Source organism: Salmo trutta, chromosome 35, assembly GCF_901001165.1.
Source record: "Salmo trutta chromosome 35, fSalTru1.1, whole genome shotgun sequence".
Lineage (NCBI taxonomy): Eukaryota > Metazoa > Chordata > Actinopteri > Salmoniformes > Salmonidae > Salmo > Salmo trutta.
In genome coordinates, this window is record NC_042991.1 from 25,249,965 (window position 1) to 25,269,411 (window position 19,447).

General features: G+C 45.2%; 2 protein-coding genes across 7 annotated transcripts in view; one reads left to right on the forward strand and one right to left on the reverse strand.

The window, feature by feature from the left end:
- LOC115174917 (midasin-like) overlaps window positions 1-10,564 on the forward strand; it is a 58,823-nt gene extending 48,259 nt beyond the window's left edge. The window contains exons 79-101 of one of the 2 annotated variants that reach the window (XM_029733939.1): window positions 94-320; window positions 1,221-1,358; window positions 1,659-1,849; window positions 2,104-2,265; window positions 2,478-2,612; window positions 2,803-2,941; window positions 3,186-3,361; window positions 3,468-3,602; window positions 3,786-3,924; window positions 4,085-4,365; window positions 5,499-5,642; window positions 5,726-5,827; window positions 5,979-6,177; window positions 6,320-6,487; window positions 6,584-6,738; window positions 6,841-6,930; window positions 7,049-7,164; window positions 7,366-7,540; window positions 7,754-7,827; window positions 7,938-8,052; window positions 8,234-8,300; window positions 8,770-8,912; window positions 9,126-10,562. In XM_029733939.1, the coding sequence (XP_029589799.1) occupies window positions 94-320; window positions 1,221-1,358; window positions 1,659-1,849; window positions 2,104-2,265; window positions 2,478-2,612; window positions 2,803-2,941; window positions 3,186-3,361; window positions 3,468-3,602; window positions 3,786-3,924; window positions 4,085-4,365; window positions 5,499-5,642; window positions 5,726-5,827; window positions 5,979-6,177; window positions 6,320-6,487; window positions 6,584-6,738; window positions 6,841-6,930; window positions 7,049-7,164; window positions 7,366-7,540; window positions 7,754-7,827; window positions 7,938-8,052; window positions 8,234-8,300; window positions 8,770-8,912; window positions 9,126-9,311 (3,457 nt within the window). In that variant the 3' untranslated portion in view covers window positions 9,312-10,562. Of the gene's footprint in view, window positions 1-93; window positions 321-1,220; window positions 1,359-1,658; window positions 1,850-2,103; window positions 2,266-2,477; window positions 2,613-2,802; window positions 2,942-3,185; window positions 3,362-3,467; window positions 3,603-3,785; window positions 3,925-4,084; window positions 4,366-5,498; window positions 5,643-5,725; window positions 5,828-5,978; window positions 6,178-6,319; window positions 6,488-6,583; window positions 6,739-6,840; window positions 6,931-7,048; window positions 7,165-7,365; window positions 7,541-7,753; window positions 7,828-7,937; window positions 8,053-8,233; window positions 8,301-8,769; window positions 8,913-9,125 lie in introns of both variants that reach the window. The other variant, XM_029733940.1, reaches the window with a different exon arrangement.
- A 2,442-nt stretch (window positions 10,565-13,006) lies between these two features.
- The window catches only part of LOC115174920 (ankyrin repeat domain-containing protein 6), a 35,372-nt gene continuing 28,931 nt past the window's right edge, over window positions 13,007-19,447 (reverse strand). For 3 of the 5 annotated variants that reach the window (XM_029733946.1, XM_029733945.1, XM_029733943.1), the window contains 8 exons: window positions 18,955-19,032; window positions 17,606-17,710; window positions 17,384-17,488; window positions 16,988-17,149; window positions 16,344-16,496; window positions 15,846-15,959; window positions 15,365-15,662; window positions 13,007-14,874 (listed from right to left, as the gene is read on the reverse strand). In XM_029733946.1, the coding sequence (XP_029589806.1) occupies window positions 14,228-14,874; window positions 15,365-15,662; window positions 15,846-15,959; window positions 16,344-16,496; window positions 16,988-17,149; window positions 17,384-17,488; window positions 17,606-17,710; window positions 18,955-19,032 (1,662 nt within the window). In that variant the 3' untranslated portion in view covers window positions 13,007-14,227. The remainder of the gene's footprint in view (window positions 14,875-15,364; window positions 15,663-15,845; window positions 15,960-16,343; window positions 16,497-16,987; window positions 17,150-17,383; window positions 17,489-17,605; window positions 17,711-18,954; window positions 19,033-19,447) is intronic. The other 2 variants (XM_029733947.1, XM_029733944.1) reach the window with 1 other exon arrangement.

Consider the following 19,447-nt stretch of genomic DNA (forward strand, 5'->3'; position numbering starts at 1 on the left):
CGTCCCAAAAGTTACATATTGCAGCTTTTAAGCATAGCCTTGCTGTTCATGCTCTATTAATTTTCTAACCCTCCCTTCTCTTCACCTCCTCAGGAGCCACTTCTCTGTGTGTTGCTCTGGCTATGACCGGCTGGGTGCCGTGGCGGCACAGATGCCCATGGTGGAGCAGCTCTTCACCCCCAACGCCCCAGAGGGCACGGCTGACACCCAGCCTGGTCTGACCCGTGGCCTGCAGTACGTCAGGGGAGAGCTGGAGGCTAGCCTGACTGAGTTCACCACCTGGAAGACGCAGCTACTCTCCCTGGGCCACGGACACACAGGTGAGAACAGACAGACCATGCTTTCTGAATCAGTCAAATGTATTTTATAAAGCCCTTTTTACATCAGCAGTTGTCACAAAATGCTTTAAAGCAGTGGTGGGAAAAGTACTCAATTGTCATACTCAAGTAGAAGGGAAAGTCACCCAGCAAAATACTACTTGAGTAAAAGTATTTGGTTTTAAATATACTTAAGTATCAAAAGTAAATGTAATTGCTAAAATATGTTATAAGTAAAAGTATAAATAATTTCTTATTCCTTATCAAGCCAACCAGACTGCACAATTCTCTTGTTTTTATTTATTTATGAATAGCCAGGGGCACACTCCAACACGCAGACATAATTTACAAATAAACCATTTGTGTTTAGAGAGTCCGCCAGATCAGAGGTACGCCCCCCTCTCCCATCTAAATATTCCCCAGGTCGTTGCTGTAAATGAGAATATTCTCAGTGAATTTACCTGGTAAAATAAGTGTGTAACTTGGACCATTTTTTCTGTGCTGCTAAATATTGAAAATGTAACAATTACTTTTGGGTGTCAGGGTATGGAGAAAAAAATACTTTTTTAGGAATGTAGTGAAGTAAAAATTGTCAAAAATATAAATAGTAAAGTACATATATAAAAAAAAACGACTTAAGTAGTACTTTAAATTATTTTTACTTAAGTAATTTACACCACTTCTTTAAAGTAACCCGGCCTAGATCCCATCATAGAAAAATGTGTATTCCAATGGTATTACACTGTTACCATTGGAATGGCAGTATAATAGAATTGTATTACACTGTTACAATTCTATTGCCATTCTAATGGTATTACACTGTTACAATTCTATTATACTTCCATTCCAATGGTATTACATTGTTATTACATTGGCAAAATAATTTTCCCTTTCTTTCTGCAGGTTACCAGCAAACATTCCACTCCGAGTTCTCTACTGAGCTGGAGAAGGCCATCAACACTGTGCTGGTTGCCGTGCAGACCCTGGTGAAGAGAAAGGATGGGGAGCAGCCGAGAGAACAGCAGACAGACACCAAGAGAGGTGAGGAGTCACCCCTGCTGTCTGCCTTCAATAACACACCCGGGTCGTATTCACTAGGCACCAAATGGAAGAAAACAGACTGAAACTGGGAGGGACTTCCTGAACTTGTCCATAAAGAAACGCTTGTTTAATGCCTTGTATGCTTGTGTGGTTATTGTTGGAGAACTAGCTGTCAAAAAAAGCTATCCCAAGAATGCCAGAGTACGACTGGGCCAAGATGCGTTAACATGTTCAATCCTAGTGTTCTGCGAGTCGCGACCATTGATGGAGAATGATATCATTTTCTGTTGTATCTGCCAGTTCCAGAAGGTGAGGAGGAGGAGGAGCCCCAGGAGGACCTGCTGAAGCCTGGTCACCTGAGCCGTCTACTGGAGGAGGAGTTGGGAGCAGAGGTGGCGTCTCTCTCCCTGGGGGAGGTCAGCGACACGCTGGAACAGCTACTGGAGAGACTCCGAGTCCACCGAGACTCCTGTCCACCACAGCAGCTCCAGGTACAGTAGTCACACAGCATGCACTGTAGCCTATACCACCCTCTAGGGGAGTGGAGATACACAACCACCACTAAAACGCCTTGCAAATCGCCGATTTTGTCGGTAATGCCAAGGAGTTCATCATTCTTTCTCCTGAGTTCTTCTGAACGATGATGTCCTGCTGTTCCAGGTTGCTTTATCATGATCTCATGATATTCAGAATATATCACCAGTGACCCTCTGTCTTCCTTCTTTGTCCTGCGTGTTGTGTTTAGGAGCTGAGTGAGGCGTGCAGGCTGCTGGTGCGTCTAGAACCCATGCTGGGGCTGTACTCAGAGCTGGCACGCTACTACCTGGCTGTGTCACTGGGAGCCCACAGGAGCACTGGGAAACTGCTCTCTGTCCTGGCTGGCATCTTCACTGAGTTAGCCCAGAAGGTACTGTATGCAACCCCTCTACTTGGATCTGTTTTCTAACATGAGCACAAATGCATGTTGAAAAAAACGATAGTAGTGAAAAATCTTAGAACAGCCTGTATTTTCAGTAGCTGTTTATTTCTACTGTTTGGGTAAGTCACCTAAGCTGCAATGGTGCTACTGTACAGCCACTGTTTTACTTTGCTGCTTTGTCTTATTGTCTTGTCCTGCAGGGCTTCTGCCTCCCCCAGGAGTTGGAGGGAGGGGATGGAGAGGGGGCCACAGAGTTCCACGACTACGAGGGTGGTGGCATCGGCGAGGGAGAGGGCACCAAAGACGTCAGCGACAAGATCGAGAACGAAGAACAGGTGATGCTTCCTACAAGAATTGCAATACAGTGCAGACACTAAGATCTGTTATTTGAGTAGCATTGCTCATGAAGGGGTGAATCATAACTTCCACTTAAGTTGAATTTTCACTTGGTCTCCTACTGACATCAATGCATTACTAAGTAAAAATGTATATGGTTTTGCAAAAATGTTACGTTTTCTGTCGTAGGTGGAGGACACTTTCCAGGAAGGCCAGGAGAAGAAAGAGGAGGAACCTGACAAGAAGAACATTGACGAGGAGGATAACGCCATCGAGATGTCCGAGGACTTTGATGGCCAGATGCATGATGGAGACCAGCAAGAGCCAGGTGGGTGGACAGAACTCTTAACACACAGCCTCATGGGAGTCTGATCACGCTCCTGGGTTATGTTCATTAGGCACCAAATGGAAAAAAATAGACAAACAGGGAGGGACTACCTGGAATTTGTCCAATAAGAAACGCTAACTTTCATTGTCTGTTGCAAAACATTTCAAACAGTTTTCCATTACATGCCCTAATGAACCCGACCCTGGTCTCGCATCTCAAAGCGCTCTTGGTTGTGCCTTTTCAGGTGAGGATGATGAGGAGTCTGACAAAGAGGAGGATGAAGATCTGGATAAGAAGATGGGCGACCTGGGCGAGGGCCAGACGGACACGCTGGATGAGAGGATGTGGGGTGATGATGAGGATGAGGAAGAGGAGGAGGGCAGTGACAAGGAGGAAGAGTCAGGCCAAGGAATGGACCAGGTACGGAGAGGAAGGATCAGATAAGAGTTCAAATGTCAGAAAGGGCTGTATGTGCTGCTTCTAGTAGGGCCATTTCACTAATTATGCTCTATTGTGGTTTCTTCAGGGGGAATCAGAGCTGGTAGCCAAGGATGACAACCTGGATGCAGCGGACCCCAATAAAGACAACAAGAACAAAGATGACAAAGACCAACAGTTGGACGAGGAGGAAAAGGAGAACATCCACGAACAAGGGGACGAGGTAAGCTTTCACTGAAAATATATGCATATATACTTTACTGAGCGTATCAATGTTGTGTCACACAGATTATCCCTGGCATTGCAAGGGGCTTTTTTCTGCACTTTACTCAACACATCTCAGGCTGTAGTTGGGTGTGTTTTAGCAGGAGTGATAGATAGTGTCTGATTTGAGTATCTATTCCAGCGGGAGTTTGATGAGAACGAGGTGGACCCGTATCATGGGAAGCAGGAGAAGAAGCCTGACCCGGAGGCCATGGACCTGCCTGATGAACTCAATCTGGACCAGGAGGAGGACCAGGCCGGGGACGAGGGAGAGGGAGACGGTGAGCCCTCGGGTCAATTGTATATCTGGGAGAGGAAACTTTTTTTTGTCCTGTTATCTTGTCACTAAATAAAATAAACTATTAAAGAATAAGGGAGTAGAGGAACCGGTGGAGACACCAGAGAATCAGTGTGTGACAATTTAGTTTCTTTCTCCTCCAGAGGAAAACCCGTTCGACATTGACGAGAAGCCAATGGAGCTGGATGAGAAGGAGGGAGCGGAGAAAGAGGGAAAGGAGGAGGGTGGAGCAGAGGAGATGGCTGAGGATCAGACAGACAAACAAGGAGAAGAAGAAGGCCAGGAACCCAAGACTGAGGAGGAAGAGGGAGGAGGAGAACAAACAGAGGAGGAGGCAGAGGATGAGGAGGAGAAGGACAAAGGACAAGAGGCAGGGAACGAGGAGGACGTGGTCATCCCTACAAACGAAGGCCAGAAACCAAAGGTAGTTTGACTTGCATCATAATGATGGTGTGGCCAGTGACACTTTGCTTCTTGAAAGTCCAATATCTTGAGAACTTGACTGCTGACATGCAAATAATTTTGGGTCTGTGTCAACAGTGTACTATTGGAAAAAAATATACCAAAATATAGTTTGAGTGGAGTTTCACTTTAAAGCTCAGACACACTGGTAGGATTGTCAAACATTTGCCTGCCGACGGTACTTAGACTGTCGACACTCTGTTCAGAGGTGCTATCTTTTTTGTGTTCATATAGCAAAGACCTTGGACATCGTCAGCCACTCAGCCTTGTTAAAATACTCCAAACCAGAAGGTGGCAGTAGCGTTGTTTGACAATGCATATCCTTGCGTGTTGCTTATGGTCTAAATTTCAAGCTCTCTGCGCTGATGTTGTTATTTTGTGGAAACCCTTGTTGGTACTAGCCAGATGGCCACAGCTAGATGACTCCTTAGGAAGATGGGGAAAAAAACTATTTCATTCACTCTCCATAATCCCATACCGTCAGTGCCAGCACATAGCCAAATGTTTAGCTAGCTATCTAACGTTAGCATATTCGCTAGCTAAGGACACTGCACTAACTCGGCAGCTAACACAGGCAGCTGTTTCATGGAACGTAGCTAATCCATTGGGATCTAATTATAATATCAATACTAGCTATGGTGGTTAGCTGGCTTGGAGGCAGTATTTAGTGTTGTGTGCATTGCGTCTGTGCACTTAGCTAGCTACCATCCCATAACCTAATTTCCATATGAAGTGTGACTCGCTCATCCATGGATGTAGGAGAAAATGCCATATTTTTTTTCATTTTTTTGTGTTGCCTCCCTCACATGGGGTTTCGTGCTCTCTGATTGGCTCGAAGTCAAGTTGTTGGCCACTGACGAGCATTGCGATTCTACAAGTAGAATCGGTAGGTTAGCTGCTACCGGTTCAGCGTGCAGCAGGTACCGCTTTTGTTCTAGCAAGAGAAGGAACTGCCTCCTACTGTGAAAAGTACCTATCAGCAGTGAGATTATCAGCGTGTTTTAATGCTTTAAGCACCTTGTGGCCCCAGATGTACCTAGAACAGAATGCTTTGCTAATTGAGTGTTTAACGCCTTTTTTCTTCATTGCCCACAGGAGGAGGGTGAGGATGAGGAGCAGCCAGAATCGGCAGAGAGGAAGGAGCACAACACAGACGGTCAGACAGGAGAGGAGAACGTCCAGAGTGAGACCGCTGTGGAGCTGGCAGGGGACGCATCCGAGAGAGACCAAGCTAAAGAGGTAGAAACACACACCACACCCATTTACAGCTGATGTAAATGTGTTATTTGGCAGGCACACATTGACCCTCTTGTGTTGTCCAGGAACATGGTAGTGGAGCGGCTGATGCCAGCCAGTCGGAGGGACACGACTCCAAACTCATGGCAAGGATGTCCTCTCAGAAAGCGAGCCAGAGCAAGACACAGGTATGTCTGGTCTACAAATCTCTACAGTGTGTTTTTGAGTTAATGTTTTCTAGTAAATCCGAAACATTTTAAAACATGATCAAATTCTGTTGTAAGATGAGCTATATATTTCTAAATTTGTTCTAATGCTGTCCTGGCTGTCCTGTTCCAGAGCTTCAAAAGGAAGCCGGGGCAGGCTGACAACGAGCGTTCGACGGGCGACTACAACGAGCGAATCAACAAGCGTCTGCGCACGGTGGAGAGCACTACGGAGAAGACGTTGGAGAACAAACCGACTCAGGCCCAGCAGGAGTCAGACCTGTACGAGCATATCAAACAGGGAGAGACGGCCTACGACACACAGACATACGGTCAGGCACCAATCACACCACAGAGTAGATATGCCATACCAGTTCATCCCCCTAAGAAGATGATAGTCCAAGAAAAGAAGCATTTGCTTCTAAGCTCTTATAAGAGCCCTTTCACTGAGCTGCTTGTCTCTGCTGTTGACAGATGTTGCCAGTGCAGACCAGCAGAAACCAGACAGAGCCCCACAAGATGAGGACCAAGAGGATGACGACATTGCAATGGATACAGAGGAGCAGGAAGAGGACCTGCGGGCTGTTGAAGCCCAGGAGTTGAAGCCAGAACAGCTGGACTCGACCAGAGCGTCACAGAAAGGTGCTCTATCCATCTCCTCTCACTGTCTACACCTGTGTGTGTGGGTGCTTGTGTGTTTGCCTGTTGTGTGTCTTACTGTGTAATTTCCCCCATCAGGTCTGGACAGTGGAGAGCTGGAGGCTCTGAGGCAGCATGAGGAAGACGAGGAGAGGCCAAAAGACACACAGGGTCACAGTGACGAGGAGTGCCCAGAGAGGAGCACAGAGTCTACCATCCACACTGTCCCAGAGCTGCTAATGGACACACTGCAGGTACCAGAGATCTGCTTAGGGCTCTAGTACTAAAGAAAAAACCCTGTCAGAAAGCACTGGAGCACTCTGTATAAGATTAGCTGAATGTGTGTGTCTGTCCAGAACCCAGTCCGCGACCCAGAGGAGCTGAGGAGGGAGATGGAGCTGCAGCTGGAGGCCTGGATGAAACAGGCCCCTGGAGACCGGGAGGAGGTACCAACACTTTGGATGTTCTGCTAATACATAAATATTACCGGATACTATTTACCATGACCTACCTTCAGAAGTTCAGATCTCTGTGTGTTGCTCCTGCTAATATCTTTCCCTATAGGAGAGCGCAGCGGCAGCCATGTGGCATCAGTACCAGACGTTGACCTCGGCCCTGTCCCAGCAGCTGTGTGAGCAGCTCCGCCTCATCCTAGAGCCCACGCAGGCCGCCAAGCTCAAGTGAGTACCTACCGCAACCCCTAGAAGATCATTCATGGAGCATGGCCACTGGTCAGCCATTAGACAAAACGCAGACCAGAGCAAGAACAGGCTTTTTTTAACCTTTCCTATAAATTCATTTATTTTTCATTTGAAAGATCCTTTTTAATTTCACAACAAATATTAGCTCATCTCTTATTCTGTTTTCTCTCTGTGTCACAGAGGAGACTTCCGCACGGGAAAGCGTCTGAACATGCGGAAGGTGATCCCCTACATCGCCAGTCAGTTCCGTAAAGACAAGATCTGGCTGAGGAGAACCAAGCCCAGCAAGAGAGAGTATCAGATCTGTCTGGCCGTGGACGACTCCTCCAGCATGGTGGACAACCACTCAAAACAGGTAGGTCGCTTCACGGAGGGATGAGTGGAGACAACCTTGCAATCAGTGTTGCAGGAACTATGTATGAGTTCTAAACGGCACGCTATTCCCTTTAGAATGCACTAGTTTAGACCGGGGCTCAAAGGTCTCTGGTCAAAGTAGTGCACTATATAGGGAATAGGGTGCAACATGGGAAAAACACAATGTCTCACCTTTGTCTCCTGTGCCTCACAGCTGGCCTTTGAATCCCTGTCTGTGATCGTCAACGCTCTCACTCTCCTGGAGGTCGGGCAGGTGTCTGTGTGCAGGTGAGAGGAGCAGTCACTGAAATACATTAATATGGATGTCCAGGTGTTTCTCTTCCCCTGACAGTGAGATAACAACATGATGTGTGGAATGTTTTGGTTGTCCCCCTCAGCTTTGGAGAGACAGTGCAGCTGCTCCACCCGTTCCAACAACAGTTCAACGATCAGTCAGGTGCTAGAATACTGAGGCTCTGTCAGTTCCAGCAGAAAAAGACCAGGATAGCCCAGGTGGGAATCCCTTTCCTTCTTCCTTCATTTTTACACTCTTTATAGTTTTGATGATTTAAACCACTTTCAGGCCTGTTCTTTACTCTGATATTGTTCAACAGTTCTCCCCCCAAAATCCTCTTTGAGACAGATTGTTTTTCTTGTGAGACTGACTCCCACATTGTGCTCTAATATCCTTTAGTTCCTGGAGACCTCAGCCAACATGTTTGTAGCAGCCAGGCAGCACGGCCTTGGATCCATGAACACAGGTAGTCTACTGGGTTAAAGGTTTAGCATGATTACTATAAGTGAGAATGGCTTCCCCTAGTCCCCTAGATCCCACTATTCCTTACAGTAATGGGTTGAGACATATGCAAGAATGTCAGCTGATCACATTGTCCTCTGAGGCTTTGGGGTCCATGCCCTGGTAGTGTCTGATGTCAACAAACAAGCCCTGAGTGGAGCAGTGTGTTGGTAGGGAGCAGAGCCCCAGTACTGTTAGTTAAAGGCAGAGTATTGTTCCTGCTACAGTGCCCCTGGTGAAGCTAACATGTCCTCTATGGAGCCGCGCTGAGGATCACAGTGCAGAGCTGGTATCAGAGCTCTCACTGCTCTCCCTCTGCGGCCCAGAGGACTGGAACTTGTAAGCAGACACCCAGGGCCATTGTGGTGCCAGTGTAAACTGACCGCCTCCCCCTCGTCCTGTGCTCCTCCCTCTCACTCCTCCCCCCCCAACAGAGACGGCCCAGCTGCTGCTCATCGTATCGGACGGCAGGGGGCTCTTCCTGGAGGGGAAGGAGAGGGTGACGGCTGCCGTGCAGGCGGCTCGCAGCGCCAACGTCTTTGTCATCTTCGTGGTGCTTGACAACCCCAACTCCAGGGTAAAGGACTTAGTTGGTTTAGATGGAATCCATGTTATGTAGCAAGGACTGTGGATAGTAAATGCAAGGTTTTACTGTAATTTACATGATACAGTCCAATAGTTGCATGTGTTTATGTGAATGGTCAAATCACTGAGATATTATATTCATATTGAAATATCCTGGAAATATTCCACAATACTCCTTTTGACATTTCCTGTCATTTTTTTACAGGACTCCATTCTGGACATCAAGGTGCCCATCTTCAAAGGTCCAGGAGAGATGCCTGAGATCCGCTCCTACATGGAGGAGTTCCCCTTCCCCTTCTACGTGATCTTGAGGGACGTCAACGCCCTGCCAGAGACCCTGAGCGACGCACTGAGGCAGTGGTTTGAACTCGTCACGGCAACCGACCAGTAGGCCAATGAGAAGAAACCATCTTAGAGGGCAGCAACCAACCGCACAACGCCACTCTGCTGCTAGCCTCTCGACAACAGACTCAAAAACAGGACTCGCAAAGGAAGACGGGCTTGCCACTGTATATGTGCCTTTTTTCTTATTTTTACTCTAATTTTAGTAGACTGTAGAGTTTGATAGCAACCTCCGCTGTTTAGTCCTTGTCATCAGGCCGGGGGGATTCTGGAAGTTCTTTCGTAATGTAATTAGCATTGCTTTATCTTGCACGTCTATAAAATATGTTCGAAAACAAACAAAATGTGATTCCCTTCCGTGTGAACAAGATACCTCTTTCCCAGTGTACTATAACCCCCTTCATGTTGTATGGATGTTTTCAGTCTAACGTGCTCATCAAGACATTCTGCTTTCATGTAGACACATCAAATGACCATGTATAGAGCTGACAGTGTTGTGATGTTAATGCACTGTTTGTAAAATAAAGAATAACAAGGAAAAAAAGCACCCCCTTAATTATATCATGGCAAAAGAAAAGCATGCTGATATGGGCTTGATCCATTTAAAAAGTAATCCCAAAATTGTGCCTTGACATTTTTTTTCTGCATCTCACTTTACACTGTGCTTTAAAAAATGCATCCATTGTTTACTTGGAAATGATCATTCTGCCCAAAATAATGTGGTGTTATTATAAAGCTTCTCTCTCTTTTTCTCTCCCTCTCTTTCTCTCTCTCTTTCTATAAAGGTCAATGTTTTTGGAAAATGTGGTTCTTATGCACTTTGCAGCACAAGGACTGCTATTAACAATTTTGATAAACGCTCCAATTGGTTCCATTTCTCTGGTCTTAAGCTATGTTTAGACAGGCAGCCAAATTCTGATCTTTTGACCAATCAGATCAGCTCTGAAAAATATCTGATGTCAAAAGATGTGATGTGATTGGTCAAAATACCAATTTGGAAGTTGTGCTACCTGTCTAAATGCAGCCTAAGCGACGTCACAACTACATCTGTTTTACACCTCGACTGTACTGTAGATAAGGTTAATTCACTGACACGTCATTAGAAAATACCATTGCTGTGACATTAGGAAAACAGTGGTTGATGATTGTGCATTGAAATGTTTATCGCCAAGGTGTTTTGTAATGTGGAAATAACTAAGCAAACTAATTATATTCATGGTAGTTGTTCATACCACCTATCACATATGACATGATACATTGTATGAGGTTAGGGTTAATAAACTTTTTTAACTGTTTTGAGCACATGTTTTATAATGTGTGGTAGTAGCCTACAGTATAATTATTTTATGGCCCCGAAAGAAATTTGGATTTTCAATAAGTACTCCACCCCACAAGAGGGCGACATTGATCTTGTTAATCATCGATGTTGAACCAAGACAGACCAGCCAAAGACAGTGGATCAGCTGTAGAGCTGCCTCTACAACCATGTTTGCTACTGTCCACATGGCTAGCTCAAGGTTACCCGTGGCAGCACTTACATTAAAACAAGTAATACAAATATATGTTGGTAACATGAACAGCTAACATTAAAGGTCATGAACAGTCAAAATCATGTTTTGTTTGCAGAGGGGCATGGTTTATATATACTGAACAAAAATTTAAACGCAGCATGCAACAATTTCAAAGATTTTACTGACTTACAGTTCATAGAAGGAAAGCAGTCAATTGAAATGAATTCATTAGGCCCTAATCTATGGATTTCACATGATCAAGGCCCAGCCAATCTGAATTAGTTTTTCCCCACAAAAGGGCTGTATTACGGACAGAAATACTCCTCAGCACCGCTCCTCAGACGATCCCGCAGGTGAAGAAGAGGTCCTGGGCTGGCGTGGTTACACGTGGTCTGCAGTTGTGAGGCTGGTTGGATGTACTGCCAAATTCTCTAAAATGATGTTGATGGCAGCATATGGTAGAGAAATGTACATTCAATTCTATGGCAACAGCTCTGTTGGACATTGCTGTAGTCAACATGCCAATTGCACGCTACCTCAAAACTTGAGACATCTGCGGCATTGTGTTGTGTGACAAAACTGCACATTTTAGAGTGGCCTTTTATTGTCCCCAGCTCAAGGTGCACCTGTGTAATGATCATGCTGTTTAATCATCTTCTTTATATGCTACACCTGTCAGGATTATTTTAGCAAAGGAGACATTCTCACTAACAGGGATGTAAACAAATTTGTGCAAAACATTTGAGAGAAATAAGCATTTTGTGCTGATGGAACATTTCTTGAATCTTTTATTTCAGCTCATGAAACATGGGACCAACACTTTACATGTTGCGTTTATATTTTTGTTCAGTAGGGCTAGCTAGATAGCTACTATACTGGTGCCACATTTTGATTGTAGGGTGTTTGTCAGCAAATATAATTAAAAGTTTACACTATTCATCTATGGCAAAGATACTTATATGTTTCCCCTTTCATCTGTGTCTGGTGTTAGCTAGTCAACACATCCGTCAATGCAGTGAACCACATCACAAGAGACATGCAAAGCGGGAGAGAGACCAAAACATTGACATCATTGATGCAATTTCCATGTCGTTTGAGTTGCTTTGTGCATCACCAAGTTTGCTTGAGATGATTTTACTGCAACACTGCTCACTGCATCCAAGTTTCTTGACATAGGAGTTTCAAAGAGCTGTCAATCAATGCGAGCTCATGAATATAAACTCCGCGCCCACGCCTGTCTTTTCAAACTTCCTGATAGCCATGAGAGAAAAAATATTTCTAGCATTTCTATCCCCCAAAATATTATGGGACATAGTTGTCACTCAAAAGGCTATTTTATGGGAATCAGAATGACTATTCGGGACCTTTAACATTTAAGCAGTGATCAGTGTTATTTCCTGATAGTTAATTTCTGCCAATAACAGCTAGTTCTCAGTTATCCCCTCCCCACTCCTAACAAAATTTGAGCTTGAGAAATAGTTTTTTGCTAAAAAGCTATTTTTGCCCATTTCAATGGAAATCTATTACAGTAAGGTACTTATTGTGTTCCTCAGCATATTGCTCTGTTGGGCCTGTACAGAAACATGATGCGGACCATAAGACAAGTGCCAGACGAAGGAGACCGAAAAGACTTAAGGTATTGGGCGAGTGACGAGTTCAAGAGAAATAAAAATGCCACAAATCAGGTGAGATATGGCAAAGACATTGCCTGAAATTGTGTTTCATATTTTATGTTGTATCCCTTTTCTAACCATTGTCTCTCCATATCCCTAGGACGCGGTCAGTGTCCATTATTAGGACACTGCTGGAGTTAGATACCTCAAATGGACTGTGTATGTGCAGCATGAAAGCCATAGGAATCCGGACCTTGTCACACTTACCCTGGAAGAAATCTTAGCCGTACCAGCTCCTCTACTTTCTTCTCGTTGAATCCCTGACACTGTGTCTGATACAGAATGTTGTTTGGCGTGAGCACAACCATATGAGATATGTCATGGGGAGTCCCCTATCAGTTTGGTTGCTATTAAAATGTCCATGTCTAACAGTGGTGACGCTTTCCCAGATCGCTGTATGATCATGCAGAATCATGTATGATATGCCATTTGCAATAATGTGAAATAACACCACCTGTAAGGATTTATTTATTGGTTATAACTAGTATTCCAGGGCTCATGTTGGGAGGCTCTCGTTTAGCTCTTTGCGTCTACCTCTTGAATATAAAACAGACGTGCCATTTTTGTAGTTTCTCTTTAGTTTTTTACAAAATACACTTGACATCATCTGACTTCGTTAGACAGAATGTATGTTCATATCAGCAGAGACATCAATGTACAACGACCTCCCATGAACAGAACAAGTGTCACCTATGAGCACGGTAATACATTTACAGTAGTCTATTTGACGTTTCATCACGCCAACGTGGTCTTCCTAACAGTAACTCATTTTAGTGCTGAGGATAAACATTAGGGTGTTATGGAGTTTTTACCATCAAATAAATAGTGGGCTGGAGCAGAGGTGGATGAGATCTAAAGTTATGAAAGCACAACTTCTCTTCAGTTAAGACATTTTCAGTTTGGCTGTATTCTCGTGAGTTCTGTTGCCCTTGTAAGTCACATATGAAAGCTTGCAGTAGTTTATTCTACTGATATGTTAAGCCTCCTGGCTAACTCAAAACTATTCCTGAAGCTGTCTGCTCTCGTTTTCCTCTACTCTCTCATTGAATTTAGTTTTTTACAATGTCACTAAAAATGACCCACATTTTCTACAAACCCCCAGAATCATTCTCATAACAGGCTTTCGCATCGCAGGATAAAAAGCACTGGAGTACTGGCATGTTGAGGACAAGCTATCAATGTGCCAACATGTGTGGGTGTTCCAGTTCAATAATGGCACTGTGACAGATCCATTGTAACGAGCCGTACATTTACTGGGGGTTTTTACAAAGCACAACACACAGGAGCTGCCCAGGTGTATACAACAAAACACATGATTAACAAGACAACATTATACTGAATTGTCTGGCATGCCATAACATTTCTCCTTAATAAGTTACCATTACAAATTGATTATTTTCTACTGTTGCATGACATTATTAGATATAAGTATGAAATTCTGTAGAGAAGGAGCATGGTCAATGACAAATGTATGGCCAGTTTATGGTCAACGTCTACTAGTGGGTCCACTAGATCCAGGTTGCCATCTGACCTCAGATGGTTTTTGCCGTTCCGAAGGTGTAACTCTAAACCACAGGTTGGTGGCACCTTAATTGGGGAGGATGGGCTTGTGGTAATGGAGTGGAATAAGTATACCATTCCATTCGCTCTATTCCAGCCATTATTATGAGCCGTCCATCCTCCCCTCAGCAGCCTCCACTGCTTTAAACTCTGCAGTGGTATGTCTGCTTTAAACTCTGCAGTGGTATGTCTGCTTTAAACTCTGCAGTGGTATGTCTGTGTTAGCTGTCGTCGTGCCTGTTAGTCCTGAGCATGCATAGCTCATCCTCCAGGTAGGCGATCCTCTCCAGTAGGGCAGCCCTGTCTGCCTGGGCCCTCTGGTCTGCCTGCCATCTGGCCTCCTGGATCTTCCTCTCATACCAGTGTTCCATCTGGGTCGACACCGCCTCAAAGAAGTACTGTGTCACCTCCAGGGCGTGCATGTTCTCCCTTTCCTGGGCAAATGAGCTCTCCCCTCCGCCTCTCTCCACGGCTCTTTCCTCAAACACCTCCAGAGTCTGAGTCCCCTCGGCCTGCCCCACCGTGGCCCCCTTGGCCTTAGTCCTGCCCTGGGAGTGCCTCTTGTGGTGCTTGCCCTTGTCCCTGCCCCGCTCCCGGTCTCCATCCCTTTCCCTGTCGCGGTCCTTGTCCTGTCTGCTGCTGCAGTGGCGCTCTGTCGCTGGGGACAGACTGCTGGCCCGGTTGTTGTTGCCTCTGCTGCTCAATCCCAACTCCAGAAGCGCCACGTCCTGCAGTTCCTGATACGGCCTCCGGTGTTCAGTAGCACCCAGGAAGCGCTCCTTGGGTCGCACTACTTGGGGAGACTGTGACAGGAACTTGGCAGTAGTTGGGGAGGAGATCTCCGCTTGCTTGGGATGTTTATCACTGTCTGGAAGATTTCCAAGAAGCAATTATTGAATGAATTAGAATTAAAAAGTCAACCTTAGAGCATGGCACACAAATAATTAATGATTATTCAAATTAGTTCCAGTGAGATTGCCAATCTTCAAATGCAATCTGATAGTTTGGGGTGATATTTTAATTAACCTGCCATAGGCAACAATTTTTCAATTTCTGTGAAATTGTTTTATTTGGGCCACATTCAATTTGAAATGATTTGGGCCACATTCAATTTGAAATGATTTGGGCCACATTCAATTTGAAATGATTTGGGCCACATTCAATCTTTATTTACTTTTTTTTTTTAAAGGTATGACCTAAGAATAATAAACGTAATAAACTTAGATTACGTAACGTTTACACAAGCCTGTATCTGCTTGAAATGAATTCCCACTCTTTGTGTATGTGTGTTCGTGCATGTGCATAAGCGTAGTAATTCAGAGCGCTGGCTATTTCCCAGAGTTCTGTTTGAACTGTACCTGGAGAGCTGTCCACCGGAACAGCAAAGCAGTGGTTGGCTGAGGGGTCCTCTGTGGCGGCGGTGTTGTGGTCTCCCTCGGTGACGTCAGTGATGTGGGGGGCCAGACACTGGGCGCTGTCCCCAGGCCCCCCAGCAGGCAGCACGGTGAGGCTCCCAGGGTCCACCTCACACAGGCCCTCAGACATGGACGAGGACCGGCGCAGCTTGGTGTTGCTGGGTTCTCCTGCGAAGCGCACCTCAATGTTCTGGAGCTTGGCCATGCACCAGTTCTTCAGCTCGTTCACCACTGATGCCTGCTTAAAGGGCAGGCCAAGACATGAAGGGGTTTAATGACAGGAAACATTAGCGTACAATAGTATTCATCGTAAGTGTAAATGCATTGTTGAAATGTCTGAGCTAAACCTCGAATGAAAAAGTGATATGGCATAGACCACCCTCTCCTGCTGTGTTGAGTGAGTTGACACTGCTGTTAGTATTACCTGTCTCTTTTCCCCCTCCTGTCTTTCCTGCATGGCTCTCTGGTTGATCCTGTGTTGGCACTCTGTCCTCTCCGCTGACACCCTCTCTACTGTCATCTTATCCAGAGCACGGATCTAGAACCACACAATCACAAACCAGAGTTAAATGCCTGAACCTGACAGAGCTGTCATGATTAATGCAAGACGCCGGTTGTGACAAAAGCTCAGAGCTGTTTTTGACTTTAGCAACATTACACTTAATTTCATTAATAGGCTATGCAAAATCAGCACAAATTATACATGCATGGATTTCCCGCCCCACATCCACCAGCACTGCTGTGACTTGAGAGACTGGTGTGGTGTAGGTAGTGTTCATTAGGCACCAAACGGTAGGGAATGGACTGAAACTGGGACTGATCTACCTGGACTGGTTCAATAAGAAATATTCCTTTTAGCTTTTTGGTGCAAAACATTTTACGTTGCCTTCCCTAATGAACACCACGCTGGTCTAGTCCGTACCTGATGTTTGTTCTTGCGGTCCAGCTGTCCCATCTTGTTGTTCATCAGGTCCTGCACCGTGTGGATCTCCGTCTTCATCTCCTCCTTGGTGGCCTCCAGCTGGTTCTCCAGCTTGTTGATCAGAGGCTCACAGCGACAGCCGTTGATAGGGGCCTGGGACACAGACAATAACCATGAGCACTGAGCCACTTGACAGTGGAGACTAACAGAACGAAACATAAGTAAGTAATAAGAAGAGCCCATCTCCTGTTTTTGAAGCATGATGTAAACCCAGGGGCCAACTTTCACTGGGGACGGGTTGGAATGTGATACAAAACAAGGCAACAGTGTGCATTAGGACTATGCAGGTGCCTCCGAGCAGTCGGGTTGGCTGTTTGGAGTGAGTAAACCCCCTGGGCAGGATGCTAGTCTGTCGCAGGGCCATACTCAGACTGAAATATGTTTCTAAATAGCAGAAAATAGTAGCAAAGCCTCTTACAAGGTTTCAACATTACAGAAAATATATGATAGTAGCTCCATTCACAGTGCCTTAAAGCTACATTAAAAGTGAATTTGGTAAGCGTAATAAATCATAGCATCACATGAAAATGTTCAAACAAAATAAGTCATTGTAGAGACAGTGAGCATGTACTTTTTCTATCTACCTGCATGACCTTGCCATCCTTGCCTCGGTACAGAGTGTACAGCTGATAGGCCTTGTAGTTGTGTGGGGGGAGTGGGGGCTGGGGAGAGGAGAGGAGCAGTTTGCCCCGCCTCATCTCTCCATGTTTGTTCTCTCTACGACGGATGGGTTCTGAGAGCGATGGCTGCAACGGCACGACAGCACAGCTCATCACATGTTCCACGTGTTTAATATTAATAACATTTCACCTGGGTAAGCATGTTTTGTTGTTAGAAGGTTACGGTAATAGCGGACCTTCTCATGTGTTGTTGATAGAAAGTTACGGTAATAGTTGACCTTCTCGTGTTGTTGTTAGAAGGTTACGGTAATAGCTGAATTTCTCATGTGTTGTTGTTACAAGGTTACGGTAATAGCTAACCTTCTCTCTGAGCTCCCTGTCTGTGCTCTTGCTCGCCTCAATCACCTCATGTTTGCGGGCGACGCGTTCGCTGCTAGGGGTGTCGTCAGCAGCAGATGCGCTGTCCTGTGAGAAAGGACAGAAAATATGTCTTTCAGGTGAACATCTGAGCATCTATGCTATCGTATTCTGACACACACAGAGACAGTAGGAGTAAGATGAGGAGCTGTACTGTAACTGTACCTTCCTGGGCAGCATGTCATCCCTGGGAACAGACTGTGCTCGGCGATCAGCCTTCAGCTTGTCCCTCCTCTTCCTCACACTCCTGCCTCGGGTAAACCTCTGGACCTGAACATACAGAGGGAGAACAGGTTACGAACTAAAGGCCAGTGTATTATTTACTGAGGCTTCAAGTTTACTGATTGGTTAGCAGTCCTGAATTTAATTGACTTTAGCCTATATTTATTAGATTTTTTTATTTTATTTCACCTTTATTTAACCAGGTAAGCCAGTTGAGAACAAGTTCTCATTTACAACTGCGACCTGGTCAAGATAAAGCAAAGCAGTGCGACAAAAAAAGCAACACAGAGTTACACATAAACAAACGTACAGTCAATAACACAATAGAAAAAGCTATGTACAGTGTGCAAATGTAGAAGAGAAGGGAGGTAGGCAATAAATAGGCCATAGAGGCAAAATAATTACAATTTAGCATTAACACTGGATTGATAGATGTGCAGATGATAATGTGCAAGTAGGGTGCAAAAGAGCAAGAGGGTAAGTAATATGGTTGGCTGTGTACAGGTACAGTGATAGGTAAGCTGCTCTGACAGCTGATGCTTAAAGTTAGAGAGGGAGATATAAGAATCCAGCTTCAGTGATTTTTTACAATTCGTCCCAGTCATTGGCAGCAGAGAACTGGAAGGAAAGGCAGCCAAAGGAAGTGTTGGCTTTGGGGATAACCAGTGAAATATACCTGCTGGAGCGCGTGCTACGGGTGGGTGTTGCTATGGTGACCAGTGATCTGAGATAAGGTGGGGCTTTATCTAGCAAAGACTTATAGATGACCTGGAGCCAGTGGGTTTGGCGACAAATATGTAGTGAGGGCCAGCCAACAAGAGCATACAGGTCGCAGTGGTGGGTAGTATATGGGGCTGTGGTGACAAAATGGATGGCACTGTGATAGACTACATCCAGTTTTCTGAGTAGAGTGTTGGGGGCTATTTTGTAAATTACATCGCCGAAGTCAAGGATCGGTAGAATAGTCCGTTTTACGACTTTCCTAGCTAATTACACTGGATCAAATTCAAATGATCAAATCAGTGATGGTTGAATCAGTAAGTAGTTAATTGATAAATCAGTGATGGTTGAATCAGTAAGTAGTTAATTGATAAATCAGTGATGGTTGAATCAGTAAGTAGTTAATGGATAAATCAGTGATGGTTGAATCAGTAAGTAGTTAATTCAGTCCAAACACAGTTGGCAGCATGAGTGTTTCTATATAAATATATAGCGAGGTAAGGCAGACATGAGGTGGTGATAAACACTGCTTGGCTGCCCCTGCTTGTCAGACTAGGTGAACCTGTACTCACCTGAGGCGCTTTGGTCAGGAGAAGGGCTACGTCTGGGTTGTTGTGTTCTCTGGCCTGGTCCAGTGCAGTCTGGCCTGCCTGCACACAGACATGAGGCCAATCAACACCTAGACTGTGTCCCAAATGGAACTCTTTTCCCTTTATAGTGCACTACTTTTGACTAGGGCTCTGGTCAAAAGTAGTGCACTATATAGAGCAGGGGTATTCAACTCTTTCCCTACGAGGCCTGGAGCTTGCTGGTTTTCTGTTCTACCTGATAATTAATTGCACACACCTGGTGTCACAGGTCTAAATAAGTCCCTGACTAGATGGGAACAATGAAAAAATGCAGTGGAACTGGCTTGGAGGTCCAGAGGTGAGTTTGAGGGATATAGAGAATAAGCTGTCATTTGGGACACAGACCTAGTTAGGGATGAATGATTCAACTGTATATGGCACTGAGTTGAGGACGAATATACTAATGTATTTCCAAGTAGCTATTTCAGTTGTCAGT